The sequence below is a fragment of the Ammospiza nelsoni genome, chromosome 3 (genome assembly GCF_027579445.1).
Source record: "Ammospiza nelsoni isolate bAmmNel1 chromosome 3, bAmmNel1.pri, whole genome shotgun sequence".
Lineage (NCBI taxonomy): Eukaryota > Metazoa > Chordata > Aves > Passeriformes > Passerellidae > Ammospiza > Ammospiza nelsoni.
The window spans coordinates 113,844,713-113,858,671 of record NC_080635.1 but is presented as its reverse complement, the minus strand read 5'-3'; the positions used below and the strand labels follow the sequence as shown (position 1 = coordinate 113,858,671).

The 13,959-nt window shown below is 46.1% G+C and overlaps 1 protein-coding gene across 1 annotated transcript; it reads left to right on the top strand.

Annotated features, from left to right (window-relative positions):
- Nucleotides 1-781: 781 nt before the first annotated feature.
- On the top strand, nt 782-12,755 carry LOC132070710 (fibrinogen-like protein 1). Its single transcript, XM_059467696.1, has 6 exons — nt 782-1,159; nt 3,992-4,214; nt 7,268-7,405; nt 8,560-8,776; nt 9,399-9,594; nt 12,609-12,755. Exons 1-6 carry the CDS (start codon nt 782-784, stop codon nt 12,753-12,755), a joined length of 1,299 nt encoding a protein of 432 aa, XP_059323679.1.
- The last annotated feature ends 1,204 nt before the right edge of the window (nt 12,756-13,959 follow it).

Below are 13,959 nucleotides of genomic sequence, written 5' to 3'. Positions count from 1 at the left end.
TTGTGGGAAATAAATCCACATTTTTGGGGATTGTGGGAATGAATTTCTGAATTTTCCGGAATTGTAGAAAATAAATCCAAATTTCCCAGCATTGTGGGAAATAAATCCATATTTTTTGGGATTGTGGGAATTAATTTCTGAATTTTCCGGAATTGTAGAAAATAAATCCAAATTTCCCAGCATTGTGGGAAATAAATCCATATTTTTTGGGATTGTGGGAATTAAATCTGAATTTTCCGGAATTGTAGAAAATAAATCCAAATTTCCCAGCATTGTGGGAAATAAATCCATATTTTTTGGGATTGTGAAAAATAAATCTGCATTTCCCGTGATTGTGGGAGATAAATCCGCATTTCTTAGGATTTCAGGAAATAAATCTGAATTTCCCAGGATTGACTGAAATAAATCCACATTTCTTGGGATTGTGGGAATTAAATCTGAATTTTTTGTGAATTGTGGGAAATAAACTCACATTTCCCAGCATTGTGGGAAATAAATCCACATTTTTGGGGATTGTGGGAATGAATTTCTGAATTTTCCGGAATTGTAGAAAATAAATCCAAATTTCCCAGCATTGTGGGAAATAAATCCATATTTTTTGGGATTGTGGGAATTAAATCTGAATTTTCCGGAATTGTAGAAAATAAATCCAAATTTCCCAGCATTGTGGGAAATAAATCCACATTTTTTGGGATTGTGGGAATGAATTTCTGAATTTTCCAGAATTGTGTGAAATAAATCTGAATTTCCAGGAACCGCGGACTCGTCTCGGATGCGCCCGATGGAATTCCCGCCGGTAAAATCCGCCTTGCTCTCCCTCCTCCTCCTCCTGGCCGCTCTCCTCCACCGATCCCTGGAGAAATCCCTTCCCGCCGGCTACCGGGAGCACGAGGATCCCCGGGAATCTCCGGGGCTGATCCGGTGCGGCGAGTACAGCAACCAGGTGCTGCCGGACGGGCGCTGCCGCATCGTGGCCACGCTGCCGCAGGGCGACGAGCAGCGCTGCCCGGACCTGTTCCGCTGCACCGACGAGGTCTCCTACTGGCTCCACGAGAACGAGGAGCGCAAGCAGCAGATCCTGGAGCTGCGCGAGCTCATCGCCGAGCTCCAGGAGGAGCTGCGCAACCACCGGCACCGGCTCAAGGCCCTGGAGATCCAGGTGAGGGTGGAGAGCGTGGGAGGGTTTTATTTACCTGGGTGGTTCTGGTTCCTGGAGTTTGGCAGGGTCAGAACTTGGATTCCAGGGATAATTTCTGAAAAATCAACCATAAATCCTTGAGTTTTATCCATGGAATCTCCTCCAACTTTTTAAGGGGTGTGGATCCATCCCATTCCCAAAGCCCTGGAGATCCAGGTGAGGGTGGAGACCGTGGGGTTTGTTCTGTGGGTGGTTCCGGCTCCTGGAACTTGGCAGGGTTGGAACTTGGATTCCAGGAATAATTGCCTCCAAATCAATCCCAAATCCTTGAGTTTCACCCATGGAATCTCCTCCACCTTACTAAGTGTTGCAGATCCATCCCATTCCCAAAGCTCTGGAGATCCAGGTCAATGTGTCCTCCATGGCTTTTTTTTTACCCATGGAGAATTCCAGCTCTTGGAATTTGGCACGGTTGGAACTTGGATTCAAGGGTTAATTTCCTCAAAATCAATCCCAAATCTTTGAGTTTTATCCATGGAATCTCCTCCACCTTGGAAAGGCTGTGGATCCATCCCATTCCCAAAGCCCTGGAGATCCAGGTGAGGGTGGAGAGCGTGGGGTTTGTTCCGTGGGTGGTTCCGGCTCCTGGAACTTGGCAGGGTTGGAACTTGGATTCCAGGGATAATTGCCTCCAAATCAATCCCAAATCCTTGAGTTTCACCCATGGAATCTCCTCCACCTTTGGCTGTGGCTCCATCCCATTCCCAAAGCCCTGGAGGTACAGGTGAGGGTGGAGACCGCGGGGTTTGTTCCGTGGGTGGTTCCGGCTCCTGGAGTTTGGCAGGGTTAGGACTTGGATTCCAGGGATAATTTCTCCAAAATTAGTCCCAAATCCCTGAGTTTTATCCATTGAATCTCTTTAACTTGTGGAAGAGCTGTGGGTCCATCCCATTCCCAAAGCCCTGGAGATCACAAGTAAAAGTGTCCATGGAATTTTTTCCATTGGTGCTTCCAGTTCCTAGAACTTGGTAGGGTCAGAACTTGGATCCGGAGCATTCCAGGGATAATTTTCCCAGTTTCAGCCCCAAATCTTTGAGTTTTATCCACAGAACCCCCTCCACCTTTGGAAGGCCTGTGGATCCATCCCATTCCCAAAGCCCTGGAGATCCCAAGTAAAAGTGATGTCCATGTGATATCTTCCATTGTTGCTTCCAGTTTCCTGAATTTGGCTGTGTTGGAACTGGGATCAGGAGCATTCCAGGGATAATTTCCTCAAAACCAACCCCAAATCTTTGAGTTTTATCCATGGAAGCTCCACCTTTGATCCTTCTTAGCAGGAGCTGTGAGTCTGTCCCGTTCCCAAAGCCCTGGAGATCCAGGTCGATGTGGAGTCCATCGGGTTTATTCCATGGGTGCTTTTGGTTCCTGGAATTTGGCAGGGTTGGAACTTGCATTTCAGGGATAATTTCTGCAAAATCAATCCCAAATCCATGAGTTTTTTCTGTGGAATCTCCTCCTTTGGTCCTTCTTGGCAAGGGCTGTGGGTCCATCTCATTCCCAAAGCCCTGGAGATCCCACCTGAATGTGGCCCCCATGGGTGAATCAGGAGCATTCCAGGGGTAATTTCTTCAAAATCAATCCCAAATCCTGGAGTTTTATCCATGGAACTTCCTCCACCTTTTGAAGGGTTGTAGATCCATCCTATTCCCAAAGCCCTGGAGATCACAAGTAAAAGTGTCCATGGAATTTTTTCCCTGGGCAGTTCCGGCTCCTGGAGTTTGGCAGGGTTGGAACTTGGATTCCAGGGATAATTTCCTCAAAATCAATCCCAAATCCCTTTGAGTTTTATCCATTGAATCTCCTCCACCTTTGGAAGTGCTGTGGATCCTTTGCCAGACCCAGGCAGGGATTGGGAAGCGGGAGGGGATTCCCAGGCTGCTGTGGGATTTGGGAATTTCTGGATAAATCCTGCTCCGCCATCTAATGGGAACAAGGAGAGAGCGGCACATTCCAGGTGGGATCGGGGTGTCCATCCTCTGGAATTCACTCTGGGAATCTTCTGCCAGGTCCATCATGGATTTTACATGGGATCAGAGCCTGGTTTTCCTGGAAAAAAGGAGGGAAAGGGATGTGAATGTTCCCTTAGGGGCATCCAGGGCTGAAATTCTCATGGTGAGGAGAGGCTGGGAGGGCTGGGAATGTGCAGCTGGATCAGGGAAGGATCCAGGGAATCCTTGGAGCCGCTTCCCAATGCCAAAGGGGCTCCAGGAGAGCTGGGATTTGGGCAAGGACTGGAGGGAGCCAGGGAATGGCTTCCAGTGGGAAAGGGGAGCTTGGGATGGTGGGATCTTGGGAAGGGATTCCTGGCTGGGCTGGAATTCCCAGAGGGGCCATGGCTGCCCCTTGAATGCTTGGGAATTTCCAAGGAAAGGCCGGAGCACCATGGGTTGGTTGAAGGTGTCCCTGCCCATGGAATGGGACAAGCTGGAATATCCCAACAATGAAAGGGTTTGGAAAGCACTCCCACATCCCCAACCTGCTCTTCCCTGCCCTTCACGGAATCCTGGGAACATCAATCTGGTTGGGAGCCTCCATGAGAATTCCAACCCCAACCATGAGAATTCCACACCCCACCATGAGAATTCCAACCCCAACCATGAGAATTCCACACCCACCATGAGAATTCCAACCTCAACCATGAGAATTCCACACCCCACCATGAGAATTCCAACCTCAACCATGAAAATTCCTCACCCAACCATGAGAATTGAAGCCCCAACCCTTCGGATCTTTGACCCACCACTCCCACCACCTCACCATCATTCCCAATCCCGTTTTTTTCCCCCCTGGCAGCAGGAGGAGGCGGCGGGGCAGAACCAGAGCCTGCTCCAGAGGCTGCAGGACCTGGAGCAGCATTCCCGGGAATCCAGCACGCTGCAGCACATCCAGGCCACGCTGCTCTACGACATCCAGGCTCAGATCAACAACATCTCGGCGCTGGCCGACTGGGCCTGGAGGAACCCCAGCTGCCTCCACGCCGCCGACATCCGCGCCCAGGAGGAGATGCGGCACCCAGGTGGGAGCAGGAATGGGGCTGGGAATGGGGCTGGGAATGGGAATGGGGATGGGGCCGGGAATGGGGCAGGGAATGGGGCTGGGAATGGGGCAGGGAATGGGGCTGGGAATGGGGCTGGGAATGGGGCTGGGAATGGGAATGGGAATGGGGATGGGAATGGGGATGGGGCCGGGAATGGGGCAGGGAATGGGGCTGAGAATGGGGTCGGGAATGGTGTCCGGAAAAGTGCTTTGGATCCCGCTCCACCCCAGTTCCGTGGGAGGTTCTGTAACTTTTCCAGTTCCAGGTGTGGAATGCGCTCAGGATCACACCTGGAAGTCTGCACAAATCCTGGGAATGTTTTCCATCCAAAAAACCCACAAAAATCACCGGAAATGTGGAGTTTTTACTATAAAAAAATTGGTTTTTTCCACTTAAAAGCACAACATTTAAAAAAAAATTTCTCTGGTTTTAGTGGTTTATTTTTTTCCTTTCTTTTGGCCAGGCTTTGGGTTCTTTTCCAGGAGGAGATGCAACATCCAGGTGGTGGGAATGGGATCGAGAATGGGATCGGGAATGGGATTGGGAATGGGTTGGGAATGGGGTGGGGAATGGGATCAGAATGGGGTTGGGAATGACAGTGGGATCCCGCTCCATCCCAGTTCTGTGGGAGTTTCTGTAACTTTTCCAGTTCCAGGTGTGGGATGCCCTCAGGATCACACCTGGAGTTTGCACAAATTCCAGGAATCTTGGCATCCAAAAAACCCACAAAAAATTCTCCAAAAATTTGAAGTTTTTAAGATAAAAAGAAATCATTTTTTCCACTTAAAAATCCAACGAGTTTTTGTAATTTCTGTGGTTTTAGTGAAATTTTTTGTTTTGTTTTTTATCCATTTTCGGTTCTTTTTTAGGAGGACAGATGGTATCCAGGTGGTGGGAAGTGGATCGGGAATAGGATTGGGAATGGGAATGGGATCAGGAATGGGGCTGGGAATGGGATCAGGATTGGGGTCGGGAATGGGATCAGGAATGGGATGGGGAATGGGGTCGGGAATGGGATTGGGAATGGGATCAGGATTCTGCTCCATCCTGGTTCATTGGGGGCTTCCGCAGCTTTTTCAGCTCCATGGATGTGGGAGGTGCTCAGGATAACACCTGGAGTTTGCACAAATCCTGGGAATGCCCAAATCCCTTTCCATCAAAAAACCCTACAAAAATGTGGAGACTTTACCATAAAGTATGGAATTTTTACCATTAAAAAACCCCATTTTTCCAATGAAAGCCCAACAAGTTTTTGTAATTTCTGTGGTTTTAGTCAATTTCTTTTTTCTGGATTTTTGGTTCTTTTCTAGGAGGAGATGTGGCATGCAGGTGGTGGGAATGGGATCAGGAATGGGATCGGGATCCTGCTCCATCCCGCTTCTGTGGGGGCTTCTGTAGCTTTTCCAGCTCTGTGGGTGTGGGAGGTGCTCAGGATCACACCTGGAGCTTGCACAAATCCTGGGAATCTTGGCATCCCAAAAATCCAAAAATTTGGAGATTTTACCATAAAAATATTCATTTTTTCCAATGAAAGCCCAACAATTTTTTGCAATTTCTATGGGTTTAGTGAATTTATTTTTGTTTTGTTTTTGTCCATTTTTGGTTCTTTTTTAGGAAGACAGAGTGCATCCAGGTGGTGGGAAGTGGATCAGGAATGGGAATGGGAATGGGATCAGGAATAGGATTGGGAATGGGATTGGGAATGCGATCAGGAATGGGATTGGGAATGGGATCAGGAATGGGATTGGGAATGGGATTGGGAATGGGATTGGGAATGGGATCAGGAATGGGATTGGGAATGGGATCAGGAATAGGATTGGGAATGGGATTGGGAATGGGATCAGGAATGGGATTGGGAATGGGATCAGGAATAGGATTGGGAATGGGATTGGGAATGGGATCAGGAATGGGATTGGGAATGGGATCAGGAATAGGATTGGGAATGGGATCAGGAATGGGATCAGGAATAGGATTGGGAATTGGATTGGGAATGGGATCAGGAATAGGACTGGGAATGGGATCAGGAATGGGATCAGGAATGGGATCAGGAATGGGATCAGGAATGGGACTGGAATCCCGCTCCACCCCAGTTCCTTGGGAGGTTCTGTAACTTTTCCAGTTCCAGGTGTGGGATGCACTCAGGATCACACCTGGAGTTTGCACAAATCCTGGGAATGTTTTCCATCCAAAAAACCCACAAAAATCACCAGAAATGTGGAGTTTTTACTATAAAAATTCATTTTTTCCACTTAAAAACCCAACAACTTCTTGTGATTTCTCTGGTTTTATTGAATTTTTTTTCCTAGGTTTTTGGTTATTCTCTCTGTAATAATTTGGGATTCTCCCCTGAATAATTCAGATTTTCCCTGGAATAATTTCAAATTTCTCTGGAATAATTTAAGATTTTCCCTGGAATCATCTGGGACTTTCCCTGGAATCATTTGGGATTCTCCCTAGGATAATTTTGGATTTTCCCTGAAATAATTTCAAATTTTTCCTGGAATAATTTGTGATTCTCCCTGGAATAATTTCACATTTTCCCTGGAATCATTTGTGATTCTCCTTAGAATAATTTCAGATTTTCTCTGGAATAATTTCTGATTTTGATTGGAATAATTTGGGATTCTCCCTGGAATAATTCCAAATCTCTACTGGAATAATTTCACATTTTCCCTGGAATAATTTGTGATTCTCTCAGGAATAATTTCGAATTTTTCCTGGAATAATTTGATATTCTCATGGGAATAATTTCAGATTCTGCCCGGAATAATTTCAGATTCTCCCTGGAATAATTTCAGATTTTGCTTGGAATAATTTATGATTCTCCCTGGAATAATTTCAGATTTTCCCCCCAAATAATCCCCTTTAAGCTCTGTAAAACTCCGGAAAAATCCCCAGTGACCATTGGAACTCGGACCCGCATTGCCAAAACCTCACTCCCAAACCCCCAAATCCAGGAATTTTTTATTCCCAGCTTTTTCCAGATTTATGGCAAAATCCATAACCGCATCTTTTCCTGCTCCCATTCCCAGAAATCAAACACGGCCGGAATTGTCCCATCGACTGCGCTTCCGTCTACTCCAACGGGCTGCGGAGATCCGGGATTTACAGCATCCTGCCCTCGGTGCGCGGAATTCCCATCGAGGTCCTCTGCGAGATGGACACGGAAGGTCTGGAATTCCCGAGGGAATTGTTGTTGTTGTTGTTGTTGGAATTCCTGAGGGATTTGTTGTTGTTGTTGTTGTTGTTGTTGTTGTTGTTGGAATTCCCGAGGGATTTGTTGTTGTTGTTGTTGTTGTTGTTGTTGTTGTTGGAATTCCCGAGGGATTTGTTGTTGTTGTTGTTGTTGTTGTTGTTGTTGTTGTTGTTGTTGTTGGATCCCGGTGATTCCAGGGGTGGTTGGGGGCTGGGATGGTTTGGGAGATCTCGGAGGGTTTGGGAAATGCTCCGGTGGGAATTTTGGGGTGTCTGGAATTCCCAGAGAATTCCTGGAGCTGCAGTTGGAGGGATGATCCCGGTGGGTCTCATGTGGATATTCCGGGATTGAGTTCACGGCAGGAGTAGGGAATCCTAAATCCTGGAATGGTTTGGGTGGGAAAAGACCTCAAATCTCATCCTGTCCCAATCCTGACATCTCCAACTATGCCAGGGTTATCCAGCTTTTCCTTGGACATTCCCAGGGATTCTCTGGGAATTCCAGCCCAGCCAGGAACTCCTTCCCAAAATCCCACAATCCCAAAATCCCCAAATCCTGACCCTCTGGCCATGGTGGGAGCCATTCCCTGTCCTGCCATTCCAGGCCCTTTTCCCAAATCCCTCTCCAGCTCTCCTGGGTTGGATCCATCCCCATGCCAATTCCTCCTTGAGAGGGAATCTCGGGATCCAGGGATTCGCTGGGAATTCAGGGCTCCAGGAAGGGTCTCCCTTCCCTTTTCCATCCCCGAATTCCATAAAAATCTCTCGGGATGAATCCTGAGCGTCCTTGATCCCAGAATCCTGGAATGGTTTGGGATGGGATCCCTGGACCTTCAATCCCAGCCCAGGGACACTTCCCACCATCCCAGGGTGCTCCAAATCCACCCCTGGACACTGCCAGGGATTCTCTGGGAATTCCAGCCCAGCCAGGAATCCCTTCCCAAGATCCCACCATCCCAAGCTCCCCTTTCCCACTGGAAGCCATTCCCTGCCTCCTGCCCCTCCATCCTTCATCCCAAATCAATTCCAGCTCTCCTGGACAACTCCAGGGATTCAAACTCCACTTTTGCCCGATGGATCTGCCTGGAACTCTCCAGATTTTCCCTGGATTTTCCCATTTTCCCGGCAGGCGGTGGCTGGACCGTGATCCAGAGGCGCCAGGACGGATCCGTGGATTTCAACCGGACCTGGAACGAGTACAAGGAAGGATTCGGGGACCTCAACGGGGAATTCTGGCTGGGCAACGACAACATCCACAGGATGACCAGCCAAGGGGATTATTCCCTACGGATCGACCTGGAAGATTGGAATAACAAACACAAACACGCCTTCTACCAGGTCTTCAGGTAAAACCCGGGATAATTCCCGGGATTTCAATCCTCAGGCTGCAGGAATTCTGTCCAGGGAGGTTTCCGGGCTGAGCGGGGTCTCTCCTTCCCTTCCCACCTGGGTTTCGTCCCAGATTTGGGATAAAAATTGGGAAAAAGTTGGATGTGAATCGGGGAATATGTGATCTCACCCAGCCATGCCCAAATTCCAAATCCATGGAGAAAGGAGGTGTAGGATCCCATGGATAATCCCTGGATTCTCCCTCGTTTTTTGAGCCCAAATTATTGAGCTCCGTACCCAAAAATCAAAAGATTTTGAGGAATTTACCCAAAAATTGCTCAAAATTCCTCAAAGGTACTCAAAATTCTCAAATACCCCACCACAGAAGGAAATAAAATACCCCAGGACGGAAAATTAAAATCCCGACGGAATTCCAGCAATCTCCAGGAAAAAAATCCTTTGTTTTCAGAATATTCAGAAAATTCAGAATATTCAAAAAATTCAGAATTTTCATCCCGAAATTCCCAAATTCCCGACCACAGAAGGAAATACAATACCCCAAGCCGGAAAATGAAAATTCCAACAGAATTCCAGCAATCCCAAGGAAAAATTCCTCTTTGTTTTTCCCCCCCTTGGCAGCATCGAGGACGAGGAGAACTTTTACCGGCTGCACGTGGACGGGTTCAGCGGCACCGTGGAGGATTCCTTCGCCTGGTACCACGACAAGAGGAGCTTCAGCACCCCGGATTCCGGGAATATCTGCGCCGAGATCTCCCACGGGGGCTGGTGGTACCACCAGTGCTTCTTCTCCAACCTCAACGGCGTCTACTACAAGGTGAAGGGCGGGAGGGAATTTTTGGGAATTTTGGGAATTATTTTTCCCCCCCCAAAAAAGGGATAGAAGTTATGGAAAAGTGGGATGTGAGGAGGGAGGGTGTTGCTCCTGGAGTTGTGGAATTGTTGAGGCTGGAAAAATTTTCTGAGGGTGAATCCAACCATTCCTGGCATTTCTGGTCCTGCCACTGATCAGTTTCCTCCCAAATCCACCCAGGAATGGGAAATCTGCCCCAAATCCAACCAAAATCCAACCAAACCCCAACCAAACCTCCCCTGGCACAGCTGGATCTCATTCCTCCTTCCCTGGGAGATGATTCCAGAATTGTTGAGATTGGGAAAGTTTTCCGAGGCTGAATCCAACCATTCCCAACATTTCTGATCCAGCCACTGATCCGTGTCCTCCCAAATCCATCCAGGAATGGGAAATCTGCCCAAAATCCAACCAAAATCCAACCAAACCTCCCCTGGCACAGCTGGATCTCATTACTCATTCCCAAGGAGATCATTCCAGAATTGTGGGGTTGTTGAGGTTGGAAAAGTTTTTCGAGGGTGAATCCAAGAATTTCCAGCATTTCTGATCCTGACACTGATCCATGTCCTCCCAAATCCATCCAGGAATAGGAAATCCAACCAAAATCCAACCAAAATCCAACCAAACCTTCCCTGGCACAGCTCAATCCCATCCCTCATTCCCGAGGAGATCATTCTGGAATTGTTGAGGCTGGAAAAATTTTCCAAGGCTGAATCCATCCATTCCCGGAATTTCCGATCCTATGACTGATCCGTGTCCTCCCAAGTCCATCCAGGAATGGGAAATCTGCCCAAAATCCAACCACAATCCAACCAAATCTCCTCTGGATCCCATCCCTCATTCCCGAGGAGATCATTCTGGAATTGTTGAGGTTGGAAAAGTTCCCTGAGGACGAATCCATCCATTCCCAGCATTTCCAATACTGACACTGATCCGTGTCCTCCAAAATCCATCCAGGAATAGGAAATCCAACCAAAATTCAACCAAAATCCAACCAAACCTTCCCTGGCACAGCTCAATCCCATTCCTCATTCCCAAGGAGATCATTCTGGAATTGTTGTGGTTGGAGAAGTTCTCCAGAGCTGAATCCAAGCATTCCCAGAATTTTGAATCCTGCCACTGATCGGTGTCCTCCCAAATCCATCCAGGAATGGGAAATCTGCTCAAAATCCAACCAAACCTCCCCTGGATCCCATCCCTCATTCCCGAGGAGATCATTCTGGAATTGTTGAGGCTGGAAAAATTTTCCAAGGCTGAATCCATCCATTCCCGGAATTTCCGATCCTATGACTGATCTGTGTCCTCCCAAGTCCATCCAGGAATGGGAAATCTGCCCAAAATCCAACCACAATCCAACCAAACCCCTTCTGGATCCCATCCCTCATTCCCGAGGAGATCATTCTGGAATTGTTGACGTTGGGAAAGTTCCCTGAGGATGAATCCAACCATTCCCAATATTTCCAATCCTGCCACTGATCCATGTCCTCCCAAATCCATCCAGGAATAGGAAATCCAACCAAAATCCAACCAAAATCCAACCAAACCTCCTCTGGATCCCATCCCTCATTCCCGAGGAGATCATTCTGGAATTGTTGAGGTTGGAAAATTTTTCCAAGGCTGAATCCATCCATTCCCGGAATTTCCGATCCCATGACTGATCCGTGTCCTCCCAAATCCATCCAGGAATGTGAAATCTGCCCAAAATCCAACCACAATCCAACCAAACCTCCCCTGCCACAGCTGGTTCCATCTCTCATTCCCGAGGAGATCATTCTGGAATTGTTGAGGTTGGAAAAGTTCTCCGGGGCTGAATCCAACCGTTCCCAGCATTTCCAACCCTGCTCCCGTATTTCTAAGAGGTTGCTTTTCCATGATCCCATCCCAAAGACGCTTCCAAGTCTTCCATTTATAGAGGTTTTGGTTCATTAATTTAATTAATGCTAAATTAATTTAATTTTGCTAGTTAAGTTTCATTTAATTAGGTTGGCAATTTTGTTTAGTAACATTAATTTAATTATTTTAATGGAATTTTCAGTTAGTTTTTTTATTTTGAGATTTCTTAATGTGCTAATGCTTGTGGTGGGTTTGGTGTGGGGTTATCATCATCATCCTCATTATTATTATTATTGCTATTATTATTTTTATTTTAATAATATTATTTCATATAATAATAACAACAGTATTATTATAATAATATACAAGTAATGTTATAAAATTAATATCATAATATTAATACTTTAAATTGTTATAAAACATTATAATATTTTATTATTTTATTATATTATTACAATGTATATTATTATTATAAATATTTTATATATTCTATTAGTATATATTCATATATTATATATAAATATATAACTATATGAAATTATAAAATTATATGGAATATATAAACTACTTGTAAATATAGAAGTAATAAATATTAATGTAAATTTTTATTACTATTATAAGACATTATATATTATTTTATATTATAATTATAATGTATTTAATGTTTGTCATGAGGTAGGATTAGGAGAAAGCTAAAGCCAATTTAAAACTTTAAAGAGTATAAAGAATATTTTATTAAAAGCAACAGAAATTTTTAAAAAGTCATAAGAATCAAAACAAATTAATTAATTTTTTTACTGATTTGGTGCTTTTATGGGTTTTTTATATGTTTCTATTTTGGGTTTTTTTGTTGTATTTTGGGGTGGTTGTGTTGTATTTTGGGGTGGGGTTTTTTGTATTTTGGGGGTTTTTTGTTGTATTTTGGGGTGGTTTTGTTGTATGTGGGGGATTTTGTTGTATTTTGTGGTTTTTTGGTTGTATTTAGGGTTTTTTGTCGTATTTTGGGTGGTTTTGTTGTATTTTGGGGTTTTTTTGTTGTATTTTGGGGTTTTTTTGTATTTTTGTGTGGTTTTTTTATATTTTGGGGGTTTTTTTGTATTTTTGTGTGGTTTTTTCACCATTCCTGATCTCCTTTCTCCGCTCCCCAGGGCGGCCGCTATTCCATCAAGAACCGCAAGATGCTGGGCCCGGATGGGATCGTGTGGTACTCCTGGAAGGACACGGATTATTATTCCCTGCGGAAGGTGGTGATGATGATCCGGCCGCGGGCGTTCCGGCCCCACCTGTCCCCGTGACGCGTCCCGGGGCCGTCCCTGCTTCGCATCCCGCGGAACGGTGGGAAGGGAGGGCCGGGAATCGCGCCAGGAAACGGATTTGGGATGGACCAAAGTGGTGCTGTTGGGATTTGTGGGAATGGATCCAAGCAGGATCCAATGGGGAATTGATCCGAGTCCTCCAACGTTGGAGATCTCCTGGGAATGTGGAGATGGTTCCAGATCCAATCAGGACCAATGGGGAATCAATTTAAGTCCTCCAATAAGGGAGATTTGTGGCAATGTGGAAGGGAATGGATCCAAGCGGGATCCAACAGGGAATTGATCCAAGTGCTCCAATGTGGGAGATCTCCTGGGAATTTGGAGGTGATTCTTGGGAAGGGAATGGATCCAACCAGGATACAACAGGAATCGATCCGAGTCCTCCAACGTGGGAGATCTCCTGCAAATGAGGAAGTGATTCCAGATCCAATTGGGATCCAATGGGGAATTGATCCGAGTGCTCCAACGTTGGAGATCTCCTGGGAATGTGGAGATGATTCCAGATCCAATCAGGACCAATGGGGAATCAACCCAAGTCTTCCAACATGGGAGATCTTCTGGCAATGTGAAAGGGAGTGGATCCAGCTGTGATCCAAGAGGAAATTGATCCAAGTCATCCAAAGGGGGAGATGTCCTGGGAATGTGGAAGTGATTCCAGATCCAACTGGGATCCAATGGGGAATTGATCCGAGTGCTCCAACATGGGAGATCTCCTGGGAATGTGGAGGTGATTCCCAGGAAGGGCATTCCCAACACTAAATCCAGTTGTTCGGGTGCTGGGAATCAGCTCCAGGCTGATCCACGTGGAGTTCCATGACTGCCAACCCAATGGAATTTCCCAAGGGAAGCAATGGAAGCACTCCTGGGGGATTTTCCATGTGGGATTTGATGGGGCAGATTTTATTCCTGAGGCTTTGCATCCCGTTTCCAAAAATCCCAAAGATCCACAACCTCAGGGATGCATGGAATCGGCTCAGAGGGAATCCAGGAGATCCAAGGTGCATTCCCAGAGATGGAATCACTGGAAAACAAGGAAGGATTGTGTTCCACACCCTTGGGAATAAAAATATTCCAAATGAAAGGATTCCAAAGCAAAAAAAATGGGAAATTTTTCCATTTCTTCTTCCATTTTCACCTTCCCTCCCTTTCTGCGGCAAAGAATTCTGGATGGATTTTCCATCCA

Excerpts from the sequence above, each read along its gene's own strand:
- LOC132070710 (XM_059467696.1), top strand. The coding sequence starts at position 782 with ATGGAATTCCCGCCGGTAAAATCCGCCTTGCTCTCCCTCCTCCTCCTC. Across the intron at positions 7,406-8,559 it reads CTGCGAGATGGACACGGAAG|GCGGTGGCTGGACCGTGATC; the intron begins GTCTGGAATTCC and ends TTTTCCCGGCAG. Across the intron at positions 8,777-9,398 it reads GCCTTCTACCAGGTCTTCAG|CATCGAGGACGAGGAGAACT; the intron begins GTAAAACCCGGG and ends CCCCCTTGGCAG.